Here is a 27711-nt window from a genome sequence, read left to right as displayed (position 1 = left end):
TTTTAAAGTTTTTGATTCGGGTCCTAGGATGTAAAATACAGTTACCAAGTTTTTATTAAAGGAAAATACAGTACGGTGGGAGATACAGGCGTACTCAAATGCCCTACCTGGTAATGATTCTTTCTTGAAAAAAAAATTCTACCCTTTTATATAAAAGTTTGCAATATACACTGTAATAATCCAGAAGTTCACGCAAACATACTCTAAAATCCTGAAATTAACACATCTCCCAAGACGCTACAGATGGCTTTGCCTTAGGGCGGAGCTCAGTCCAAGGGGTTTGCAGACAGAAAAGAAAGTCCAGGGGATTCCTGGTGATCCATAAAGTTTTTCTTAGATCCCATTTCCTAGGCCTAACTGAGCAGCTTCTAAAGTGCAGAGCCGAGGCAACAGAGAGGTACAGCACACTTTGTGTTAAATAAATCCGGGAGCAGAGAGGATGATCAGGCTGCCTTGCGAACATGAGAATCTCTTCTGGAGGGGAGAGGTTAGAAAGATGATAAGGATTCCTAGGTGAGGAGCAACAGCATCCTCTGCCTCAAGCCAGTAGCGCATTCGGAGTCAACTGCAGCTCGCATCCAGAGAGAGAAAGGTGGGACAGGAGGAGGTGGAAGAGGGGGAGAAAAAAGAGCTGGGAAAGGGAGGGGGTGAACCAACCGGAGTAAGCAGGAGAGCAGCGCGCGGGGGGAGGCGGGGATGCGGGGAGCGCGCCCGGCGCTGGGAGCTGACTGGACCGCTCCAGACGGCGGCGCGTGCGGCGGCTCCTGAAAGCAGCGAGTTGGCCGAGCCCGGTTGCATTTCCAGCAGGAGCTGCGAGCACTGTGCGGGCTCACAACAAGGTGATGTGCCAGGAAGCATTCTTTTTCCCACTCGGGCTGCAGCCGCTAGGGCTTCTTTCCTTATATCCCCACTTCTCCTCCCCGGGTCTGCGGGTCTGCATGTGTGTGTGCGAGCGCCCAGGTTTGGGGGTAAAGCCTAAGGGAGGGGGCACCCTGTCTCTGCTTGTCTCCTCCTCTATCTGCCTCCGTCGTTGCTCATGCATGTTTTCTAGGGTCTCCTCGGTCTTCGTACCCCTTGTTTGACACGGTCCCCCCCCACCCCACCCTTGGTTGTATTCCTTTCCCAATGCTCAAGGTGCCAGCCGTATTGTGTGTGTGTGCAGCCGCTTGGTGCAGTCAGGCTCTCGCAGCTGCCGCGGCGGTCGCTGCGGCCGGGGGGCGGTCGGACGGCGGTAATTTTCTGGATGATAAACAATGGCTCACCACAATCTCTCAGTATGACAAGGAAGTCGGACAGTGGAACAAATTCCGAGACGTAAGTGCCGCGCACCCGCATCCCTGGACCCACGAGCGCGCTGCTGAGGCTGGGGCTACGATGGCCGGGGCTGGGTGGGCAGTGGTCTCGGTTTTCCGAGCAGCCGGGTTTAAGGAGACGTGGCTGCGAGCGGCGCTGGAGAAGTTGGCGGTTCCGGTGCCCCCTCCTGGCTGGCGCAAGGGGAAGGGTTTCCTGGCCGGCAGCACAAGAGTTCAGGTCTCCCCAGGTTCCCAATCTTCCTCCCACCACCCCACTCTCCCACTGTTGACCTCCCCTCCCGGCTCCCAAAGGTTTGCAAAGTGCTGTCTTTTCTCTTCTCAACTTTTGAATGGTATTTCTGGCTCTAGTAAACACACAGATGTGCTTTTGCGATGTAATGCTACTAAAGTAACTAGGATCGATCCTGTTACTAATGGTCCATTAAGGAATTGGAGGGAGGAGGTAGGAAGATGTAAGATTTATAAATGCCCGCTCTCCAAGGGTGGGAGGTTGTTTGGCGGCACCAGTGGGTAGAAGTTGAACTGCTCCTCGATTACATAAGATTGCTGATCAGATTTGTGCTTCGGCATTAACTTTAATACAGAACATGTTTACAGTGCATTCGATTGAGTTTTATTCCAAAATGAATCTCTGGCGTAAAATATGCGGGGCGAGGGTATCGGGTTGAAGGAACGTCCGCAGGTGGTAGCGATGAAACAGTTAAACTGTAGGCTCCCCTGGGGGAATTCCCTAAAGGGCTATTAAGGTGGAGCCAGGGTTTAAGAGTGGAAGCTAGTTTGGAGCCAGGGGCTGTGATTTGCAAGTAATTTTTTCCCCCACCCTGATCTGAATGAAGCTGCGTAAAGAGCTGTCCCAGCGTCAAGAGAGCAGTACACCTCCGCAAGTGTAACTTAGTTGTCCGGGACAGGAGGTTGATTACCGCCCCCAGCTGACCCCTGAGACCCAGAAGGCCTGAAAGGAATCCGAAGTGATTCACACGCATATTGGCAACCCTTATTGTGACATTTGAGAGAATTTCTCGTGGAGTCTATCTGCAGTACACTACGTGCCTATGAGTTAACTTTTCATCAGTTCACACTCTATCACGATTTTGGGAAATAAATAGAAGCTTAGACTCGTCTTCATCCTAGCTTCTCTACCCCATTTCCCAGCACCCCTCTATTGAAATAACTTACGAGCCAAATCTAACACGTAGCTGATTCTGGCACAGGGACTCCTGAACAAGTGCTAATTTTTACTTTAAAATGATAATGATAATACTTAATGGAGGGCTTTGCTTACATGCTTTATGAACAAGGCTTAAACATTTTATTGCTAAATGAATGCTTTTATAAAAGCAAACCCCGTATACATTTGTTTTATATTAGTTTTAGGCATTGAATGCAATCAAAAAAGCAAGCAAGCGAATGAGACATTTGCCAACCTGGGGAAGAATTTGTTTATCATGCCCTCATTTAAAAAAAAATTGAACATTTTGACAGTATTTAAACTGCATCACATTACGACATTTCATTTCTTAATGGCTGCTTTAAGACATTTTAAAAGTGAATTTTAGCTTCCAAATTTTATTTTAAATTTTAAATATCTTAGTACTTTCTGACTTTATTCATATTACTTTATGGAATTATTAAGAGCTTGGGAAGTTTGTAAATGTGTTTGATTTACACTACTTAGGCAAGCTTACTTGCCTAAAAGAAATATTGTAGGATTTATTCAGCCAGCTTCTAGAGTATTTATTGCTATAATATTTTCAGTTATTCTTATGTGATCTCTGGGGGAAAATCCATCAGAATTATATGTTAAATTTAAGTAAAGGATTTACCGAAATATTTTTAGCAAATAAATACCTGTTTTGATATACATGCAATACGTGAAAATATAATAATGATTTAGTTGAAAACCTTATCTGAGGTTTTACATAACCATTTAGTAAGACAGTTACATTTTTGTAAGGATGACTTCGGGACGGTGTGGAGAAGATAAATGCTATCTTTCCCTCCCTTTAACTACCTGTTGCTTGTTATTAACATGATATAATGTATGCTGAAAGTGTGACTTCTCAACTCAGAATGCAAAATAGTCAATACTTATTTAGACCTTCCACTCCACTGCTAATTTATATGTTTTCATTCCCCTTTTTGGGAATCATTAGCTTAATATTTTTATGTATCTTCCAGGATGTTGTTTATTTTTTAGTTCATTTTCAGTTGGAAGCCTACAGTTATGAGGCATTTCCGGAAATAAATCTGTACTGCATAAATCTACCTTTAAATCTTCTGCATCAGCGTTGATATCTTAAGTAATGGATTTGCATACTCAGTTTATTAAAGGCAAAGAAAAAAGGAACCGTGAACCTTTTCTTTTAGAAACACTTTAACTGACATATTTAGATTTAGTGCTTTTGTCCCATAAAAATGTAATTAATTTCATTTAGAAAAAACTTTGGATGATTTAGCATAATTGATACTAGAATTAATTTTTACCTTTCTTCATGTGACTGTTTTACAGTTGATATTATATTACAAGTAGCTCCTTGATGAGAGTGTGAACTATATCTTCTTTTGAATTATATTTGAAAACTATTGTGAATAATGCCTGATAATATAATTCATCATCGTATTTAATTGAATGATTTTTTAAAATATGAACTCTATACATATTATATGCAATATAAGCATATAAATATATCTTACAAATGATGAAACTTTAGAAATAAGGAGCATGGATAAGAAGTGTCAGCTGAGAGTATATGAACGCAAGAAGCACTGTCATTGATGACTCATTTTCTCAATTTCCTGAATATAAAAAACAGAGCAATAATAAACTTGAAAGCCAGCTACAGCAAGTATGTATTAAAATAGAAGAACCTTCCAAATAATTCTGACCGCTTTATACTAGCAATGCTCTTTGAATTAAGTTTTGTTGCCCTTTAAAGTCTACGAAATGTCATTATATAGACATAGAAAACTTTTATCCTTTTGAAAACCATTAATACGTTTGGTTATTAGTACAAAAATGCCTGAAGAGATTTTAATCCCTATGTTTTAGGAAAAATAGAAGTTTAATATAAAAATATAGTGAAGTTAATACATTTAAAAATAAGTATAATAGCTGGAACCATCGTGTTACATTTGAGGTATAATTACGTGGTTTAAAATAAAGCAAAGGAACAAAAAACCTGGGGATCATTTTGGATATCATTTTTAAGAAATGATTACCATTTGTATGGTAAAACCTACAGTAAAATTTACATTTGTAACCTTAAATCAGGGGTCCCTAACCCTTTTGGCACCAGGAACCAGTGCTCCTATGAAAATGCAATGCCTGATGATCTGAGGTGGAGCTGAGGCGGTGATTCTAGCACTGGAGAGCGGCTGCGAATACAGATGAAGTTTCTTGGAGTTACAGGTCACTCACCTCCTGCCTGCTGTGTGGCCCTATTCCTAACAGGTCATGGACTAGTATCTGTCCGTGGCCCGGGGGTTGGGAAACCCTGCCTTAAGTGATTTTTGATACACTTTCGATATATTGAAAGATCTAGTCAAGTTTACAATTTAACTTTAAAAATTCAATCTGAATATATGTTAAAGGACATGTAAAATGTGAAAATGTAAAATGTAGGTTGAAGTGTCTCAGAGGCACTCGAGTTATACATTGACTTTTAAAAAATGCCTGATTTGGATACGTGGCATAGTATGTAAATTTTTCTCAACTTCTTTATTTCCTTTTTTCATCTGAGTTGAGGTTCAAGAGTGCACAGATTATTTGAGATATTGGCTGATGGGAAGGGATATTTCCTGGCACTTGGTGGCTACAGAGGAATTAAAGCCTCTGAGAGTCTATCAACTTTTAGTGCTGTTACTAAGTAAATAAAACAATTGGTTTCTATGCCTACTCAAACTATTTCTTTAAATGGCATTAAAATTCCAACAGTGAGAATCTTTAAAGAATACTCTGTCAGTACTTTCCTTAGATTTATGATGCACCCTGGTTATGCTTCCTGAATAGCCAGCATACTCTTAGCACAGAGGGCTCCCTCCTTTGTGGTACATTTTTTCAAAATTAAATTTCCTATTGAGATATAATTGACAAGTAAAATTGTGTATATTTAAGGTATACAATGTGATGATTTCATGTATATTATATATTTACACACACAAACGATTACCTTTGTGGTACATTAATAGCAGGCAAGAAAGTTTTACTACTTTATTGTTTAACAATATGTACCACAAGTAAATTAAAGAATTATTAATAATTTGGAGAACGAATGCAACTACTATTCTCTATGTTCAGAGCACTTTCTCAATGATGGATAACCGGTTTTGATGAAAAACACATTTTTAGTGTTTCTCACTATGAAACAAAATTTTTCACCGTGGTAACCGTTACCTGTATTTTATCATAGTTGAGAACACAGGCCCTCCTTGGGAACTCTTCACAGTTGATTCGTTGCATTCTCATAAGTAGTGTTTCTCTCTCTCTCTCTCTCTCGATGACTATGGGCCATATTGTATTTAAAAATTCATGAAAACCTTTGTATACAGTGTACATATTTTCAGATCAGAGCTGGTAAAGACTATAGCATGCAAGGTTCTTGATATTAGACTGTTCTTCATATTGCTTAAGTCATTCAGGGGTATAATAAAGAGAGGCCATTGACAACTGGAGACAGCGTTAGGCAGTCTTTGAAGATTCTGGGGCCAATGAGTTACTGCAGCAGTCATGGGCTAGCTAGCCCTATGCAGAGTCCTGAACCCTAGCCTTGTCATCTGGGTCCTAGTTATGCAATGGTGTGGTACAACCTCCACATCCCTATTTCTTAACCGCATCCACCTACCACCATCACCCCTATTGCACTCAGCAGTCAGGGTTTAAGACTGGTTTTGTCAAGTCACATGAGGAAGGCAGGTCGGAGAATGCCCACTGATCTGCTAGTTTCTGGAGAGGGACTCTTAGGTAGAGCTGATATCACTTCATCGGACCCCAGCAGGAAGTCTGTATTAAGTATAAAATTTAGTCAATTTGCTGTGGGTTCATTCTAACAGAAATTATAGGGAAGTACATGACACTTTTAACTCTCCAGCTCTCATAACTTCTAGTGAATTATTAGGAAAGTGTAATTATGTGGATAGATAAATAAATTACTCTGTGTATGTGCATGTATCTGTCTGTATATTATATATGTTTACAGGTATATATGTATAGGTCTATACATAGCTGTACATGTATTATATTCATACTTTATGTGTGTATACATACATGTGTGTCTTCAAATAGATAACATGAAATAATTAGAAAACCAAATGATTATATATTATTGTATTACAGATATTATTTTATATGCTAATATTAATATTATTAGCATATACAATATTGCATCTCAAAAATTCAGAACACAATCTCATTTGCTGCTATATGTGTGGTCACTGTGTGTGCCTTCCTGGTCTTGTGGGAAGTCAGCTTGTTTGAGATTATATGCCTAAAGTTTTTAGCTAGATAGACCTAAAGAACATCATGTACTGCTATAAAAATGTTTATTTTCCTACTCTTATAATAAGACTACAATAAAACTGCATTTAGATCTCACGACTCTGACTCAGAGTAACATTTTATGTTCTTATACAACTCTAGATTTCATGATCGGGGCCAGAATTATTTTATGTATGTATTTTTAAAGGCTGATCTGTGAATTGTCTACACATACTGTCTATCTTCTATGAACTCCTGCAGTGCTTACTTGCATTTTTCCCATTTATGAAATTCCTTTTATCTTTCTACTTCTAGTTTACAGATTTTGCTACCCTATTAGACTCTGAACTCTCTACAGCTATACAATATAGTCTCTTCCCTTCAAAATCCTAGAGTTCACCTGGTATTAGCATAGTGACTGGGTCAGTGTTAACATTGGAAAAATATCTACTAAATGAAGGAACGTTGTATTAAATATACATTGCCAACTGAACGGTCCTTAACTAAACACCTTTAGAACTCAATTGCTTTTTATTGACCATTTCTATTTCTGACCACCTATAGTGCAGTTTTATAATTTGAATGAAAATTTAATTTTTATAAAATATAAGATTTCAAATACTAAATTGACTTAGTTCATAAGTTCCAAAATGCACGTAAATGGAAATGCTTCGCCAAAACCGTCACATTCATTTTTAGAGTGGTAACAGTAGATGGTAATTGTATGTATCTTGGTGTTCCCTCTGCCAGTTCATCCAATTCTTTTTCTATCGCTTCTCTTTGACCACATAATTTTTATGCTCTAAAGTCTTCAAATGCTTTTTTTGCTGCCTACTAAGTAATATCCAAGACCAATATCTTTCCTGTCTTCTTCAACTGCTACACTGCAATGAAAGGTTATGTGGATGAATCCAGATACGTCACAGACCAGATTTATTTCTTTGCTTCTGCCTCACTTACAATTGCCAATTTATTAGTTAGAGACAGATCAAGTTCCTGCAATTATTGCAATTAGTTCCTGCAATCCGAGTGCCTGAATTAAGATAGAATTTTATTTCTCAACCATGTAACCATCAGGAAGTGGACTGTCCAGGCCTCGACTTTCAGCATTAATCTCTCAGGGTTCTTTATAAATTGTCATTTCCTATCCAGCAGGAAGGATTTAAGAGAAAGTCTAGGAGACGGAGCTTAGTCTAGAAGTGACCTGAGAGTTGTACATAACTTCTATGTGTATCCCAAAGGCCTGCACTTAGTGACATGGCCATCGTTAGCTACAAAGGAAGTTGGGAAATGTCATCCCTAATGGAAGGGATCAACACTAAAAGAAAGAAAGAAAGCGAAGACGGTACTGGGAGGAAAATATTGGTAAATTATCTGTTTCAACATCTGAATATCTCTTGAAAATATCCTCTTTGCCCAGCGATAGGAATTTTTATCATTTCCTGTTAATTGTTTGCCTTGCCTTCAATCTCTTATTCTCCCTAATTCCATATTTTCTAACCTTTATGAATGGTAGAACTGGAGCATCTCGTCCCTAAGGTTGTGGGGGTAGGAGCTTGAGGGCAAGTAGTACTGTGCTCCTGTCTAAGAGGAAAAGCTGCGGGTGAGAACCGAAGAAGAGCATCCACATAGGATTTTAAGGAGCATCTGTACCTGATGACTAGTTCTATTGCCTAGTGAAATGGTTTAGCATTGTCTTTTCTAGTTATCTTTGGTCATAGGTCCAGAGTGCTCTGTGTGAGGTAGATAATGGTGATTAGTGGAAAGGAATTAGAATTTACATGTCATTCTCCTTAATTGAAGGACAGAATACTCTCTGTAGCAAAGGTTATGTTTTCTGTGATGCAGAAAACAGGCAAGTACCGTTAACGTAAAGTAGCTTTCCTTGGAATAATTCTAAAAATGATGCCATTGCTGGATTCATGCAGCTCTTAGTCCTGGAAACAAATAAAACAATTTTTTTTTTTTTTAGCAATAGTCCTTAAATAACATCATTTCATTCAACATCATTTTGTTATAACATTGATGAGGGGAAAAAAATCAATTCTCGGCCTGGAGCCACAGTTTGTGTGGGGTTTGCACGTTCCCCCCCATGTCTATGTGAATTTTCTCTGGGGATTCTGGTTTCCTCCCACATCCTAAAAATGTGCACATTAGGTGATTGACATGTCTATTTAAATCATTCCAGTCTGAGTGAGTGTGGGTGTGAGTGTGCCCTGCGTGGAAGGGCATCTGTCCAGGATGGGATCCTGCCTTGTGCCCTAAGATATGGGGAGAGACTCAGACCACCTTCAGTCCTGAACTGGAATCAAAAAGTTGGCGAATAATAATCTTACTGGTTTTTATTATTCTTTCTTAAATGTATGTATAGCTCACTTTTATTTCAGTGTTTAATACTAGAAGTGTTTTGGATCTTGAGAAATTTGGTGATGTTTTTGTGACCAGAAATATGCTGTAGGAACTTAACTCTTGTTTATATCAGTTAGCTTATGGTAACACTGGTTGATATGTTTCTGTTATTTCCCTTAAAGTCAGTTTCTAAGAACCTATGGACGAGGTTAATTGAGAACTTACTGTATCTCTGGGACAGTTTACGAGATAGCAACTGCACCAGGTCAGATTTGCCAGATGTGCCATAGAAGGTTAATGCTTTCAGTCTTTTTTCTTGACATCAGAGGTGGCTGACAGCTAGGATGGCTGAGCTCCTGCCTGGATCATAAGCAGAGATGGTGAATTGTACTCTTTGTCCATCAGGTTTTTTTTTTTTTTAATAGATCCGTGACTCTTGCCTTCTTCATACTTCATACTTGTGAAATGAAAACTTTAGTATTTGTTCATTCTTTTCCCATACATATATTTATGGCACAATTATTTTACAAATGATGAGTATGTAATTTTTGCTTAAAATTTTATTCACACTTATATTAGAATATCTTATAATTAAGTTAATAATAGTAATAATACTCTAGTGTACAAATATACAAGGTTGAAAGGTAGGTAAAAAATCTTTATACAACCATTTTATCATTGTAGTCATGTATTTCTTCCAAAGGATTGTTGCTTTCTCTAATATCCTTCCACAAGAAGTCACCTGGCTTTCCATAGTCTACTCAAAAGCTGCTTCTTTTATCAAGAAAATAATGGCCTCAAACAGAAATGTCTACCACTTCTGAACGTAGATAGCAGATTTTTCTATTCAGAATCTAGGGATAATGGCCTAATCCAAATTTTTATTCTGTCCTTCAGAAATAGCCATGATACTTAATTAGTTCATTTAATGGTTTTAAAAGTAATCACATTTAATAAAAAAAAATGATCTTGAGAATTTGAGTGAGATAGACTATTTCCTTTTTTATATGTAGTTCGTGTGCTGTGAATCTTTTTAACCATTATTACTCTTATTGTAAAATAGGGATAATTAAAGAAAATTCAGTATTCCGTTTTCATGGCAGTTTCATTAGAAACAATGTTATTGATTTGTAAAATTACGTTATTTAACTATGTGGCAAAGAAAGTTTTAAGTAACTTGCTGGTGCAGCAATCTGTGGTTTTATTTTTTTGTTAGATTTTATCATTTGATAGTTTGGTTTACTATTGATATAAATTAGAAAAAGAACTTAAATTTGGTGTATATATACTTTCTACACATAAGCACTTAACAAGTGGCAAATATATGAATTTTTGATCCCCCTCCATAGCTTTCTTTTATGCTATTTACTATTAATTAGGGATTAACTGTATGCCAAGTGCCTATTTTCAGGTGATTGTTTCAATATTTTGTCAATAAGATAATACTATATCTTCATGTTTTTTGAACACACAAAGTAAAATAAACTTTAAAGTTTGCTAGATTATTTTTTTAAATGGAGATCCTCTTATTTCTCTTATTTTATTCTCTGAAAACTAACCATCTGTGCTAATCATGTTGAAATAAAAAACTCTGATTATGTAATAATTCTCTCTCTCTCTCTCTCTCTCTATATATATATCTCACCAAAATATCAAATATAATATAAATGGGAAAATTGATGGCAAGGAAATTAGGCTCAAATTTATAGAAGTAAATGTAACTTTATTAGGCACCTTAGATAGAAATAATTTGATTACTTTAATTTAATTAATAGCTGTTCCTCTAATCAAATGACTTTTAAAATAACTAAAATGGATAAAATTTCTATATTTTATATGAAAAGGCTACTCATAGTTGGACTCATGGCTAAAAATGTACTCATTCAGAATATCAAATATAAAATAAAATATAATAAAAATATACTAAATAATGACAGACTCTTGTCTAGATATTGATAATAATAAGCAATTTTATAGAGCTTATTACATGCCAGCGATATTACAAGTTTTTATGTATTAGTAACACTCCTGTAAGGAAGTCACAATTATTATCTCATTATGTAGGTGAAGAAACTGAGGTCCAAAGTCAGACAGTTAGTAGACATCAGTCAGGTCTCTCTCCAGTACTGTTATTTTGGCTCCACAATCTTGTCCTTACACTCTGCAGTATAATGCTTCTTGGTCTATAAACACAATATTGGAGTGTCTGTTATATGTCAGGCACTTAAAGCATTTTATCCCTTTTAGTATAATATTTTAACAATATTTTATTTTTAATTGTAAAAAACACATAACATAACATTTATTACAGTATCCATTTTTAAGCACAGTTCGGTTGTGTTAAATGTAACCACATGTTTTATAATCAATCCCTAGAACTTTTTCATCTTGCAAAACTGAAACTCTGTGCCCTTTAAACAACTTCCCTTTCCCCCTTCTCCTATTCTCTGGCAACCACTATTTTACTTTCTGATTCCATTAATTTGATTACTTTAGGTATCTAAGAAAGCTTTTGACTTTTTGTGGCTGACATTTTTTCACGTAGCATAATGCCCTTCAGGTTCATTCATCTTAAAAATGGCAGGATTTCCTTCCTCTTTAAGGCTGAATAATATTTCACTATGTGTATATACCACATTCATTTATCCATTCATCCATTGATGGGCAATTGGATTACTTTCACCTCTTGCCTATTATAAAAGAGGCTTCTATGAACATGGATGTCCAAATATCTCTTCAAGATCTGTTTTCAATTATTTAGATATATACTCTGAACTGGTATTACTGGATCATATGATAATTCTATTTAAACTTTTAAAAGAATCTTCATACTGTTTTTCATAATGGCTGCACCATTTTATATTCCCCCCAATAGTGCACAAGGGTTCCAACTTCTCCATATCCTTGCCAACACTTGTTATTTTCCATTTTTTGGTAGTAGCCATCTTAATGGGCTTGACGTAATATCTCACGTTTTTGATTTGCATTTCTCTTGTAACTAGAGGTGTTGAGCGTTTTTTCATAATGTTGATTGGCCATTTGTATATCATCTCTGGAGACATATCTATTCCTGTCCTTTGCTCATTTTTAATCTAAAAAGTAGATGTTATAATCTACTTTTGTAAATGGGCAAACTTAGTTTCAATGAGCCTAATTAACCTGCTCAAAATTAGTGAGATTTGAATCTACTCTCTCTAGCTCTAAAGAGCATATTTATTTATTTATTTATTTATTTTCTTATTTATTAACATTTGACCACTTTTAAGGAATCATTACAAGCAACTCATTGGTTTTCTATCTTTTGAAATGTTATGTTTGGTCCTTTTGAATGGTCACAATAACTGTATTTTCTTTTCTGTTATACCAATCAATTGATAAAGACTTTGAATTTTTATTACGTTTAATTGAGGGAATGTTTCATACAAAATTACAATTATTTTAATATAATTTGATTACTTTATATTGAAGCTACACTAGAAGACTTTAAATCGCCTGTCCTTCATTAGTCTTTGAGTAAGTAACAGTGAATGAAAAGCAGGTAGTTAGTTGCCTAGCATATTTTTCAAAGAATAACGATTATCCCTATAGGCATACTACATATGAGATTGCATATTATGGCATTTTTACGAGTGAATTTTTTTGATTTTACAATGCAATTCTGAATATCTTAGGTGGGCCGGACTGGTTGTTAAAAGGAATACTAATATGTTCTTACAATAGCTGTTGTTTGGCTTATAAGTAAAACTACAGAATCTTTGGAGAGCGGGAGGCATCAGTGTACCTAATTTCCATCCACTACAGTTGTGGATTTACTGTCAAAGTAGATCAGAGTGGAAAAGGAAAAGGGATTATTTCTTACAATTTAAGACTAAGAACTCACAAATTATTATTATATATGATTGACACCTATAAATATATTATAAGTGTCGTCAGTGTTGAGTGGGTTCTGAGACAGCCTACCAATTTCCGTCCATAGCAGATCACTTGTTTTTCTATGTTTTCTTTGTTAAATATCAAAGATTGAGGTAGTGTGGTTTACTTTAAAAAACAAAAACAAAATTGCATCATATATAAGATAGGTTAGAATATATCCAGCTTTTAAAATAATTTTGTTGTCTACTGTCTATTGATATTTTGGAGACATTTCCATCTAGAATTTCATTGAAGTTATGAAGTATGAACTATTTCATTGAACATGGATTCTCTGTATTTAGAGTTTTGTAGCAAAAGAACAAAATTAGCTGCCAGACCGAAGAAAGTATGGAGGGAATGAAAATTCAATGATTTCTATATTTTGTACGTACTGAAGTTAAGTAATACTGAATTTATTTGATGCTAAATATCATATTAAGTATTTATATAAACTAAATGGTTATTTGAAATATTCTCTGATTAAAAAAATCAGTAAATTTATATGGTTGATTTTGGAACATTTTGAGTATTTCAGATAATTCTGTGGGTTTTTCATTCTTAGCAGAAGGAAAAGCCCATTTAGCAGGAATGAGAGAAGAGGGATCAAAAACAACAACTTAATCTAATTGTGTCTCCAAAACATAAAACATTAGAAAGCATTATCTTCCTGAATATAGTAAAAATGCTTACTAGATATAGGTCCTAAAAATAGTAATGTGATAGCCTCTTAAATACAGCTCACTTTTACCTTTCTGTCACCAGCCTGCTTGTGACTTTCAAAATATTTACATAGGGTACTCTAGGCAGGATAGTCTGAAATATGAGCTTGCTAATTGCCTTGGCACATGGTATTAGCATCTGCTGAAGAATCAGTTTTAGAATATCAGGAGAATATTTATAGGCCTTTCATGGCATACAGTATAGTATGAAATTATAGGCAGCCTCCTAGTCTTCCAGTGAGACTGTCTAAGGTGCCCTTGGCAGTATCTGATATTCTCTCTAAATGTCCCTGAGGCAGTGAGATTCATCTAAAATGAACATTCCCTGAGGCAAAACTTTTCTAGAACATCGTATCAACAAGCATTAGCCTCGTATTACCTGACAAAATTTTCTGTGATATGAAATATAATCTCTTTGAGTTGAGACGTTATACACTTTATAGTTTTAAAGAACTATTGTATTTACTGACACTAAACTCTGCGAATTTAGGCAAACTCCATGCTGGTAACTGAGGAAATGCTTTTTTACAGAAGCTGTGAAATTTGAAAGTAACCCTAGGCAAAGTAATGTTTTTATGTAGATCAACACATTTAGCACATTATCCTTAGAGTTTCTTGTTGATTAAACATGCTAACTTTGCTTGCTAATGTTATTGTCATTTAAAATCATTTTAGAATTGAAAGTTTTCTGTTTTTAAATTTTCCAAAGTAAAAAATTTAAAAACATGGTAAAATTGCCAGTGGGGAATGTCATGTTTAATTCAGATAGTAAATTCATAGTAAAGATAGGAGAAGACATTCCACATCATTTTTGGAGAATAAGAAGTCTTTGAAAAAATTTTATGTTGAATGTGTGTCATGCATCAAGTTTTGAATATCACTGAGAACCACAGCAGTTTATAGGTCAGTAAATGAGATCTGGAAATCTAATTTCGGAACTGCTTTGTTTGCTCTGCGTAGCTGAAAGCCACCTGGCCTTCCCTGCCAGAAGTCTTGTGTTTATTCTCAGAATGAGTGCCCCTTTATTTACATGTGCTGTTTTCTGTAACATGTGGATTTGGGAGAGTACTAGAGGAAGCTTACCATCGGTCTCAAAGGTGGCAAACGTATCTTTGGTGTTAGCCTCATGCGTAGTTACTAAACCCCTGGTGCCATGAACAGAAGTAAAATAACACATTAAATATCAGCTAAGGCCGAGATAATGTCTATGGGGTTCTGAGACAGTTATTTTGCTGTTCAGGCACAATCATTGTTTTAGTTAAAAGCAATCCACTGACTTCTGGTTGGTCTGCCTATTTGCTCCTGAATGGCTTTCAAGTTTTCTTACTCTATAGCCTTTCTTGTTGGAATCCACAATAAGTTCCTTGTAAACTGTTATTTTTGTAAGTAGTAGGCAGTTTGAGGTACAGGTAGTCTTAGATGTCATTAAAACATGTTTATACTTAATTCTTCTACTGTAATAAGTAATTTAATTTTCACTCTTTGTTGGACTAGACCGTGATGTTTCTGATTTGTTTTTGTGGTTGAATGGATACTTTACTGTGGTTTGTGGGTTTAACTTTTTATTTTACTTGAATGAACCTATACATTTCAATAACTTTCTCCTAGATAGAATGATAAAAATTCCACAATTTAAATTTTTCAGGGATATAGCAATATTGCTATCACATATAACTTCGATTGTGGAAACATCTAAGATTGATTTTGAAAATGAACAGAAATTATGTTTACTACCAAGTTTCTTTCTTAAATGAATATTGGCTAAATCATATACGAACCTAATTAAGCTGTATAAAAAACAGATGATAGAATTATGTGTTACACAAATTTGAAGTAGCATATTTTCCAACTTTTTGTAATATTTTAATGATTCTTAAATGAAATAACTTTGTAAATATAATTGACCAGTTAAGGAGATTCAAGTTATTTTAAACAAGGTTTTGTTTTCTCTTTCAAATTGAAATTTATTAATAAAAGGCAAATAAAATAGCACCATAAATTTCATCTCACATTGTTTAACAAATAGAATTTTTTTTTTGTTAACAAAACCATTGGAATAAGGCAATCTTTGTATGTGTATTTAGTTTTGATATAGAAGTTTATATCTATGCTCTGATCTTTTTTATGTTTATTTTAGGATTTCCCTGTAATATTATCCAATTGTGAGTGTTTACTTCTGCAGCATAATTAATAGTGTTTCTACATTTATTAAACTGATGTTTTTCCAGAGCTAATCCTGTGGGCCAAAAATTCATAATTATTTTGAAGTAAAGAAACTCAGAATTTGAGGACAGCTATAACCAGTTTTCCCAGAGAATGTTCAGATACATGCAAATTTGCATATGGTGTTCAGGGAATGCATAATTCTCTGTGTGATTATTTACAACACGGGTGTAGATGAGTTGTGCAATAGTCATTTCTACAGAACTTATGATAATCTTTAAATTAAAGCTATGTAAATATTTTTAATGCTCTTGTGATGATAAGAAATGTCCTATTGAAAGTTCTTATTGAACTCTCTTCTTCCTCCCAGCTATTCCCAATCCAATCACTTGCAAGTCCTATCAGGGTCTTCGCAGAAGTGCTACTGATCCACAACTCTTCACTCTTCCTTGGCTCAGATCCTCATTACCTTTCACTTAGGCTAGTCTTGTGGATGACCTTCATGTTTTCAGGCTTCTCTTTGCCTACGGCATCTAATGCTTTCTTGATAAATGAATTCTCCCCAAATTATAGCTCTGGTCTTTTTGCTCCTCTGTTCAAAAACTCTCACTCATCCTTTAATTTATTACAGAGTAGAACTGCGTATAGCTGCAACTATAGATGACTCTCTAAAAATTTGTGAATAGGATCGCTCTCCATGAGATAATCCGTGGAATCTCCACAAAATGGATCAGTTCATATATAGTTATAGTCATCTTAGAGGGAGATCATGTGATTCCTAAATGTTAGAGTTGGCGTAAGGTGTTTGAACATCATAAAAGATACTTTGAACAAGATTGTTCATCAGGAGTCTGAAATGAGAAAGAGGAAAATCATTCACCTTGGCTAGCTAGCTTGGGCAGTGCTCAGGAGACAGAGGCAGCATTCACTTTAAAGATTGGTCTAATATTCTACAACATGTGGATGATGAAAAAATCCCTTGTCTCTAGTTCTATGCTCACCCAGCAACTTCTGATTTAAATGCAGCTCAGCCTCAGGGGGAGAATGTACCAGCCATGCTGACATGTGTTTTATGCTGACAGAACTAGGTTTCTGAGGCTTTGGGGCGGAAGGCCAGATCCTGGATTGTGGTAAATTCATCAAGGTGATACCATAGTGTGAGGTCTTTGGTAGGTAGCCAGGATCTTCCTGGTGACAGACAGGCCTCACCAGGAGCTTTGTATTTCAATGTCAGCACCACATAAAATCCAAATTTCCTATCCCCAAATCTAAAAGCCCTTCACTACCTGCCTCTAAACCACATTTGTTTTCTCATCCATATTTCCTCTTTCATTCACTCTTCACTCCGATTAAATTGGAGTTATCATCTACCTTCCTGCTTTACTTTCTGCATTCTCTTTTTGTATGGCTTTCTCACAATGAGCTATTCATCTGGAATGGAAGTCCTTTGTCCTATTATTTATCTCTTTTCTAATTCTCATTTTTCCTGGTTCATCACATATTCTTCTTTTTCCTCGTAACTTCCATAATTTTCACAGTCAAATGCTATCAGTCTTTCCCTTCCCTGAACTCCCGGAGCCCGTTCTGAAAGGTGGTGTTCGCAGTGCAAAGAGCCATGCTTCCTAACAGGTCTGTGCATTGTACTCCAGAAGTGTAGAGGGAGTGCTCAGAACAAATTAGTGTGTGGTTAAGCAAATGAGGATGTACCCAGTCTCTTCAGATTAAATTAGACATAGAAATTAATAGTTAGTATAGATATCAAAACCCAGGTTAATACTAATAGTAGATACACAACATTTTCTTCCTTTTTTTTTTTCCAGAGGTTTTATTGAGCATGTCATTTATGGACCATGTCCATTCCCAATTTTTAGACAGTCTTTCTTAAATATCTGATTTAGGCATTTAAACTCTCATTTATTTTATAAGACTATTGTCGCTTTCAATCACCAATTTTGAACTATGGTAAATAATAAAAGGAATATTAGCAAGGGTTTGCTCCATCATATGTGACACATTTTTGTTCTTCCAAGCAGCCAACTCCTGATCTATAATTACTATGAAAATGTCAACAGTAGGCTGCTGGATTTCTGCCATAAGTCATCATAAAAATTAGCCACCCTAAGGCAGGCTTCCAAAGCTAGGAAAAGGTTTTTCCCCGATGCTTTTTGTTTAAACCCTTACTTTCTAAAAATGAGACTCCTAAAGATGATACATTGGTAAACTGTCATTAAGACTCAGATGATTGATTTATTCACTGTATATAACATAGGAAGGGGAAATTTTCTTTGAATATTCTAGAAGAACGTCTGTTGAAAAGTAACTTCTTAACCTGATTTGATAATAAAAATACAATGTTAAGAACAATCATTTGGGAAATACCTATCGAAAAGACACACAAGCTCTGAAATATATTATGTAGCCTGAGGTTTTATCTTGTGAATTAAAAAAATATTTAATTTTTTATTATCCCAAATGAAATTGAAGTGACGATTTCTCACAAACTTTTATTTTCTTTTTTACTTGTAATCTTAAAGAATTATGCATTCAATTTGGGAGAATCTAAGATACTAATGAAAGAGCAGATTTATAATCTATGACAGATTAAAGTTACTTAAGAAAGATAATGACAACTACTTTGTGGCTATTTTATTCTTTAAACGATATACGAATAGTAATGACAACAAATACAAGCCTCAAATCAAGAATTATGACTATCTGTTGAGTGGTTTCACTCTGTTATGCTTTGCTATTTTCTTAAAATGGTTTCTAAATTTACATCTTGGAAGACATCCTCAACCAACTATCATGGAAGCAGTATCAACGCTCGTAAAATCGAAAGCAGGATTAAGGCCTTTGAGAACCTAGTTTGAAATCAAATCATGTGCTCCAATTGCTGGAATATACCATAGCCTTTTATGGTATAGGAGTATAGGGTTAAAGTATTTTGATTGCCATTATAATAAAAATTCGAAGTATTCAAATCATGCAAGCTGTGACAATGCAATAGATGACCAAATTCGTGATGAAATGTCATCTTGTAGTTTACAGTTTTTATGGTGACTGCTTATGAATATTGTAGTATGGTATTTTATATTTAGTGTTCTTTTGTAAAATTTTTAAAGGTCCAAGAATTAAATGCTTAATTTGTTATGATTTTAGGATCTGAGGTTTATAAAACAAGATAGTCAAATTATATTAAATCCATAATATTTTAATTTATAATTGTGTTGGTTCACAACCTTAGAAATTCTCTCTGGTGAAATTCAGAACTGGCCTCCACACTTGGAGGGCAAGGAGAAAGAAAGAAGCAGGCCACTCCAGATTGGTAGGTAGCAGGTTTAATAAAGAAAGGAAGTTATTCACAAGGCTTGTCTTGGGCATCAGCGAGATGAGTAGATCATCGTACCTACCCACTACTATCTTAAAAGTTTATTAGAGGCCCTGATGAGGTCCAGTCATGTACACAGTCCAGATGGCCACAACATCACAAAACTCTCATAGCCTCGAAATGGCTCATAGTGTGGGAACAGGGACAGAAGGTACAGGGAACGGGAGGGGATGAGAAGCCTCAGATTGCCAGCTCTCAGGTCAACTGGCTGTCACGTCCTCTCCAGGACCTCCTCCCACAAATTGACACTGAAACTGATCATGAAGGAAAGGAGATTTCTATTTTACTCATATTTAAATGAATAGTTCTGGCAGTAGTGTCTGTGTTTCAAACTAGAGCTCCACTTTCTTGTTTAACATTAAACAGCAGCTGATACTAGTGAAAAAAAAAATTATAGCAATAAAATAAAATTGTTTTTGCCAAATATTTAAGTTTTCTAAATTTTTTGGAAAGCTATTTTTATAATATAACTTAGAACATGATTTTTTAAGGTTATCATCAATGTAGTTAAATGATATGCAGAAAATATAATAAAGAATATCTTCATGTAAATAGCAGAAAAGATTTAAAAATGATTCCAACTTTTGAGTATATTATTATATACCTAAATGGCAATATCTATATATAGTCATTTGAAATTCTATTTAATGAAATTTTGTTACATAAAAATAAATTATAGTCAGAAAAGAAGAAGAAGCAAATTTAAAAGTTTGTGATTTGAGTACTGTTCAGAAAAAAAATAGTCGTAAAAGAGGATAGATTTTGGTACCATTTTATAGGTATCAGACACTATGTCACAATAATAGAAAAGTAAACATTTTTTTAGGTACAGTTTTTTTGTCTATAGAAAATACTCAGTAACTTGTCTTTTTTTCATATACCCTTAAGCTTCATTAAGTAAAAAAGATGATAAATAAGGCTAAAGGTAGGTGTTTATTATTGTTGCTATTATACTGTTAATTGACACAACCATGCCGTTAATGGTTAGAAAAGCTATAAATGAATTAACTGTTTACTTTCAATTAGAGTTATACTTGGGATGTTTTGTACAGGTGGTCCTTCCTTTCCTTTTCTGCACCTCATTAGGATTCCACGTGACTCAAAATGACATCTGCCTTTGCACAAACACAGGAAGAAGCTAATGCATGTAAACAGTTCATTTTATAGCAAAAGTAAAATTTAAAAATATGTCATTCTTATATTGGTAGCTGAGTTTATTTCATATAGCTACAGGAGAAGGGCAGCGCTATTTCCCTAGCATAGAACCGAGACCTACAGGGCAAACTTTGCCATTTATTATGTCATCACCGATTATAGACTGACAGTTATACCATCTATGCAAAACCTAAATGATTCAAGCATATGCTGCTGGGAGCATTAAAATTACTGTCGATGAACATCTGGAAAATGCCGAGATGTAGGTTATGCTCCAGCATCTTTGTTACAGGCAGTGGTAGTAGCTAAACCAAACATTCTAAGGTAATTCTTAAATTCATTTAGACTAATAGTCTGTTACATTTCTTTTGTGTTTGTCATATATCTTGAAAAAATGCAAACATTCCTGCAATTTTTTAAAAATACCTTGACCTCATTACAAGGTTTCTAGTACCTTAGACTATAAGATTTCTTGTGACATTATATAAGCAAGCTGAAAACAGTGTGTCATATAAATTTTGAAATGATTTTAAAAGGATTTTGGATTGAATGAGGTTTCGGATTTTGGATTGAATGTTCTTTACCAAGATCTGGCTGAAGAAATGTGGCCTTTGATTGATGATTCTCTGATCTTCATGAAATAGTTCACCGATATAGATATGTTTTTCTCTTATCAAAGCAATAAGAATAGAAAAAAATAAAAATATTTTAAGTTAAAATCATGAAATTTTTCTTGAATCCAGATCTTTGTGTAAAGTTGAGGTAAAAAGAAGAAATCTTTAAAAAAAAGGCAAATAGACAAAAGCAATAGCTTCAGCGAAGATTTAAAATGAGAATTACCCAGGAGCAGACAGCATTTATTGAACCTGGTTTTGTTATGCATTATCTGTTTGTAACAACACCCTCATAATGTATTTAACAGAGAGACAAAGGAACCAGGTGAATAGAAAATAGTGGCTAGAGATTTTTATTTTAAGTAGAAGAATCATGTTTTATAATGCTAGAATCAGTGTGTTTATATTGTTTACTATGTAGCGGTTTCAACTAATTCATAGATAATAATGCAACTAGATCGTGAAGTCTGTGTTTATATAGTTATATGCATAGCCTAACATAGGAAAATTGTTTGATTAAGATCATAGGTTACAATTATATTTTTGTCTATTTTTAAAATATAAATACCATATTTATTAATTCTAATATGCATATTACATATTCCTGAAAGTACAATGAATTTTTAAATTTGTATGTAAGTTTAATATGGCAATGTTTTTTGTATTGTTTCATGTACATAAATACATGTTAATCATTATTTCTATCAATAACTATCATAGTTTAAATTTAAGTTAAACTTATTAAATAACCAGTAAGATAGGAAGAAACATTCTTTATACGATTTAAAGACTGAGAAACTAATCTATCCTAAGTGAACACAAAACTGATTTGATCGACTGTGTTTAGTTCTCTGTTAGAATTTATAGTTAAGCTTCCATTTCTTAGTGGTCCATTAAAGCCTATTCGAAGAAGTCAAAAAAACAGTGCATGTGCTTGGTCTTCAACATCATCTAAGACACTATGTATTAGCAGTTGGCTCATTAGATTATGTGGGAAATGTTTGCATTTTATTTGGAGAAAGATAATTTGAAATGAGCTATCTCACCTGGGAAAAACAGAGTTGTTCCCATTTCCTAAGACTTTATCCGTTTTAAATGAAGAGGTGATCAACATCAGAAAGTGTTAACATCTGTCTTATTGGAAGGGTTATGCCTGAGAGCTGGCATGATTCTTAAGCCCCTTGGACTACAAATAATATATTGCATATAAGGAAAGAATTTTTTAAAAAACATTTCTAGAAAAATATGAAATAATTTATAAGTAAAAGCAGAGTTCTACTGTGTGCTGTTTTCTGAGATACTGATTAAACATGAACGAGTCTATTCAGAGATTCTTAGATTCTGTTATTCAGAGATTCCTAGCAATGATAGGCACTGTTTCTGAAAGTTCTTACATTCTATGTTATTAACATTTTAGGAAAACCAAAGCCTGATATTATTAATCTGATTGACTCCTGGACTAGATACATTCAATCATAGCAAAGCTAGAAAACGCTTCAATACACAGTAATAGCGAGGGGCCTTAACGTAAGTACAACGTAATCTTGCTGTTGAATATTACAGGGTTAGGTCTAGCTGCTGTGATGTAGCCAGACTCCTTGCGTTTGAACCCTGACTCTACCACTTACTACTAGTTTGTGGTAGATTAGTTTGAACTCTGGCTCTGCCATTTACTAAGTGACCTTGGACAAGTTTTCTTCCATCCACATTTTATTATTCTTTAAAAAGGGGATCACATGAGCACCTATTGCATAATGTTGTATGGGAGGGTTAAGTATTGATAACACATGAAGTTTTTAGTTCACAATACCATATATTAAGTACATAATACATGTTAATTATTATTTCTATCAGTAAATATCATTGTTTAAATTTAAGTTGAACTTTAAGTAATCATTCATTGAAGACTGAATTACATTTAGATTAAGCATGTTGTCTGAAATATGTAGAATCTAGCATTTTCCAATAAATTACATATATCTATTCAATAAGGACTAATATCAGATATTAAAAGAAAAAATATAGAGAGTCGATAGCATGTCACACTTAGCTATGTGCTCCAGAGTTAACTACATAAATCTATAAGACTCCGTTACCTAGCTTGTAAAATGAGGGTAATATTTGCTCTTTCAGAAAATTAGGGGATTGTTATAAATATCAAATGATCTAATGCACATGAAAACACTTTGGAAAAGTGATAAATTGCTAAATTATGTATCATTTCAAAAGTAAACATTCTTTATCTGTTTACATATCTAAGTCTCTTGGCTAAATATACACATTTATTTTTAAATATTTATAAAATTTATAGTAACCTTTGAGATTAAGAATATATCAAAACAATGAAGAAAAGGCTGCTTTGTTTTTAAACAATTATGTGTGCCCTTTTAAGCCTTTTTTCTTGAAGACTCCTTAGAGTAATTGAAAAGGCTGACATGTTGAAGAATGATTAGAATGTGTTGTGACAAGGGACGTAAGATAAGTACATGCGGATTGCATCTGTAAGGGGGAGGTGATTGAATGAAGGCCTCATAGAGTCTATGACACTTAATCTGGGTTTTGATGGATGAGTAGTTTGCCATTTGGACAAGGGGAAGAAAGCATACCTGACAGAGTTCTGCATGCACAAAGTATGGAGGTGTGAAAGGACACGGGATGTGTCATAACTACAAAAAATTACATGTGGCATAAATGAAGAATGAATGACAGGGAATCTTTGGAGGTGAGACTAAAAAAGTGTTAGGACTAGAATTTAAAGATATTTCTAAAGCCTGCTAAGCAGATCGCCTTTATAGACAATGGAGGGTTCCTAAAATTACCATGAGCCGTGGCCACTTGACTGATTTTGATGGAAGTCCCCAGGGTCAAAGTAGGATCTTTGGTGATCCTAATCCATGAATGGCCCCTTCCCTCCTCCATATGTAATTCAAAATAAAAAACCAGTGTGAAATTAGTGTAAGGAATTTCAGTGAAGTCCTGCGTTTTTTCTCCCTATGATGTCTACTTTGATTTGATTCTTTCAGAAAAAAAAATACAAAATTCTCTAAGTTTTTTATTTTCACTGTGTGGATGCCTCTAGTTTGCTTGTGTTCTAAGCATGTTTCATCTCTTGTAATGTTGCATTAAATTTTTAATCTTTGATATAATTTATAATTACATGTGGCATAAATGAAGAATGAATGACAGGGAATCTTTGGAGGTATAATTTTTATACCTCCAAATGTAAAAATGTAAAAATGTATAATTTTTACATTTAATGATATAATGGTGAATACATTAACATTTTATAGCCTGCCTATTTAAATGAGAATAGGGACTAATATAATTTTGTATTACAAATGATATAATAGGAAATCCCTAAGAAAAATAAGGATGTTTTACACATAAGGACTTATACAAATTTGAAAGTTTTCCTTTTAGTCTTTTTAGCTAAAGTTTTCCTTTAGTCCTTTTACTATTACGGATTGCAATACTTTTCAATGTTTGCATTAAGTTCCTTTGAAATAACATTTTTCTTTAAAATTCATGCACCATTTGTGTGTCATTCTCATACAAATAAAATCTACTCGTCTATGAAAATCCAGGTTAAGCATCATAAAACCATATTTGCTTCAATTTGAAAATAATATTTCAAATACTTATTGGAAAACTTATGTGTTGGGAATTTAGAAAGAAACCACTACATCTCTAGTGGCATGAGCATCCTACAGTGTGCTGCCCGATACATGTGCCCTGTGCACAATGTTGACAAAAGCTAATTCGCCTTTCTCTTGGCTTATTGAAAGTAAACTGTCGATGATCTCTGGCTTCAGTTCTGAACTGTAGTAGTTGTGGGTTTTTTTACATTTAATGAGAGAGTAGTCTGAATGTAATAGTTTTGTTCATCCAGTGTATTTGTATATTAAAATGTGAGAGGGGAAATTTGACTGTTAGTGATTCATATGCAGAATTCGAATAATTATTAACTAGTATTTTTATTAACTGTAATTTTTGAGAAGAGTGATTGTAAATCTATGTGATGTATAGGCTGTCGTACTTAACATTTACAAGATTTTAACGTTTCTTTATATGAATAGTATTTTAGGTTCTTCTCATCTATAACTACCATGGGAAAGGAAAGTTTTCTGGCAAAAGATTAATAAAATAATCACTTATTTTTAATAGAAAAAATAATGCTAAATTTATAGAAATATTTTCTCATATTTTCAATAAAATCTACTTGTATAAATGAAAAATCTAAATCAAATGTCATTCAGTTTAGTACCATCAAGTAGTAAATGTATGTTTCTGTTTTCAAAAATGTACTTAGTTCAAAAAGGTATAAGAAGATAAAAATATATACGTAAATTCCAGTTAAACTCAGAAAATAAGGTTAAGAATTTAAGATATTTTGTTCAAGATAACTTAGCTATTAGGTGTTAGAGGTGACCTGTTTGACTCTGAAGCCCAGGGTCTTACTCACTGTTCTCTATTGATTTCACAAATTAGATCGAATTTTCTTAAAAATAAAGGATTTGAGTCTCTAACCATTTGGAGTGAAATAATAGCTCCAATATAGAAGAAAACACATATATTTCCAATATTCCTGCTCATAGGGAGGAACAACTATAAATATAATGGCAAACTGCAAATAATTGCAAGATGTTACCTTTCTTGCTATATTATAAAATTTAATATCACTTATTCAATAAATCTCTATGAAATCACCTCTCCCAAATTTTCCCCTACTGTGTTAGGCAATGGCGATTCAAAGACAAGCATTTAAGGCTCACATGTACCAGCTGAAGCAAAATTAACCAAGGACAGTATGGTGTCTGCACAGTGCAAGGAACACATGCTTCTTTCTTCAGTTCTATCTTTCTCTCCAAGGAATTTCTCTCTAGAGGTTCGTGATAGCTACTCTAGTTCTGCTGAAATATTTCCATCCAAGCTATTGGGAAGAGGAGGAAAGGAGAAAGGGAGGGCAGGATTACTCTCTAGGGCTCAACCTAGGAAGTTGTACACAACAATTTCACTCATATCTGTTCGGCCAGGGCTTGATGACATGAGTTCACATACCTACAACGAGGCTGAGAAACACAGTTTTTAGCTATGTGTTCATCGAAAGGTGGAGGTTCTATCACTAACACAAGAAAAGCTATAATAAAATCATTATTTTATAGTACTTACAAAGACCAAATACAATGAACTTAAAAGTCTCCAGAAGGTTTGAGGAGAAAAAAAATTATAATATTAAAAAATATTTAATTACAGGCCAAGTGCATTGGTATTTCTCTTTATATCTTAGTATTGTTGACTTCTGGTTTTGAGCTAAGAATGCTGGAATGAAAAAAAAGGCAGTCTTTCTAGTTTTGTTCATTAAATACTTGTAAGATTATTTTGGTGATAGTTCTTCCATCAAAAGTGTAAAAACCACCTATTTCATAGAGTAAGAAATTGACAGTATGCTTTTTAAGAAAAGTATAAAAGATAGAAGAGAGAGAATTACAAAAATTGATCCCATTGCAAATAATGACATTATTTGAACTGATTTGTGGCATAAATGTTAGAATTTGTGTGATATCCCCGAATGCCCAGTGCATTGGTTGGAAAATAATCTCATGATATTAAGTGTGCTTTGAGGTTAACTGCCAACTAATTAAAATGGTCACCTTCATGAATCAGACTGTATTTTATGTGCTTTGTATACATTATCATGTGTACAATCTATTTTTTTTTCTTTCTCTTATATTTGTCTTCATCTGTATCTATATCTGCTGGTTAAAAGTGGACCAAAACTAAAACACGATTCATTGGTGTCGTTTTAGCCAGAATTGCTGTTTGAACAGAATAAATAATGGATAGCAGTTTCTGTTATAGAACTGCACAATTGGAACATAATTGGATGAAAATACATCATTTCAAGTGCACAGGCAAGATATGGTATCAAAGTACAAAGTTTAACAATGCTATAATAAATTGACTTTTTGGATTAGCCTAAGAAGCTGGTTCTAATAATGGTCATAAAATTATAAAATAGCATTTACTTCCTTATGATTTAATAAAGTACATTTATTTTCTTGAAGCCAAAATATATTGAGTTGACCAAAAGATAAATAAATTGTGGCCTACATAGTAAATAAAGTTTACACAGTTGAACAAATCTGAAGAAAAGGAATTATACCCCTTGATCTTATGATCATGATATATGGACCTGAGAAATTGCTCTATAGAAGTGATACCTAAATCATATAATTAATTGGGTCTGTTCTGGGAATGTCTCCAGATAAAGCTCTAAACTTCTTTAGTCAGGATCATAAGAAGCTATTCTAGTTTAAATCTAGTTCTCCTGCTATACAGTTAAGTTTCAGTATGTCACAAAGCTACCAGGTGAAATGTTTGGTTTAGTTTTCAAAATGGGGGAAATAGCCCCTTATTAGTAGTCATTTAAATGAAAAAAATAAATGTGAGTTATTCTTCCAATATGTCAGAAAATGTGTTTTTAATATGCATATTTATGCAAGAATAAATTTTATATTTTATTCATTACATACATGTATACAAATATGTCTACGAATTAGATAGTGTTACTCCAGTAAAATCAGACAGGCATTCATTTTGAACTCTTTGTTTCCAGTTTGTTTCT

At 34.4% G+C, this 27711-nt stretch overlaps 1 protein-coding gene across 3 annotated transcripts in view; it reads left to right on the top strand.

The window, feature by feature from the left end:
• Positions 1 to 490: 490 nt before the first annotated feature.
• Positions 491 to 27711, top strand: part of SPOCK3 (SPARC (osteonectin), cwcv and kazal like domains proteoglycan 3) — a 319126-nt gene continuing 291905 nt past the window's right edge. For all 3 annotated transcript variants that reach the window (XM_039876322.1, XM_039876320.1, XM_039876323.1), the window contains exons 1-2: positions 491 to 839; positions 1126 to 1314. In XM_039876322.1, coding sequence (XP_039732256.1) covers positions 1126 to 1314 — 189 coding nt within the window. In that variant the 5' untranslated portion in view covers positions 491 to 839. The remainder of the gene's footprint in view (positions 840 to 1125; positions 1315 to 27711) is intronic.

The sequence above is a fragment of the Pteropus medius genome, unplaced genomic scaffold (assembly GCF_902729225.1).
Source record: "Pteropus medius unplaced genomic scaffold, Ma_sr-lr_union100, whole genome shotgun sequence".
Classification (NCBI taxonomy): domain Eukaryota; kingdom Metazoa; phylum Chordata; class Mammalia; order Chiroptera; family Pteropodidae; genus Pteropus; species Pteropus medius.
The sequence above is the reverse complement of the archived record's forward strand: the minus strand, read 5'-3'. Positions and strand labels throughout refer to the sequence as shown.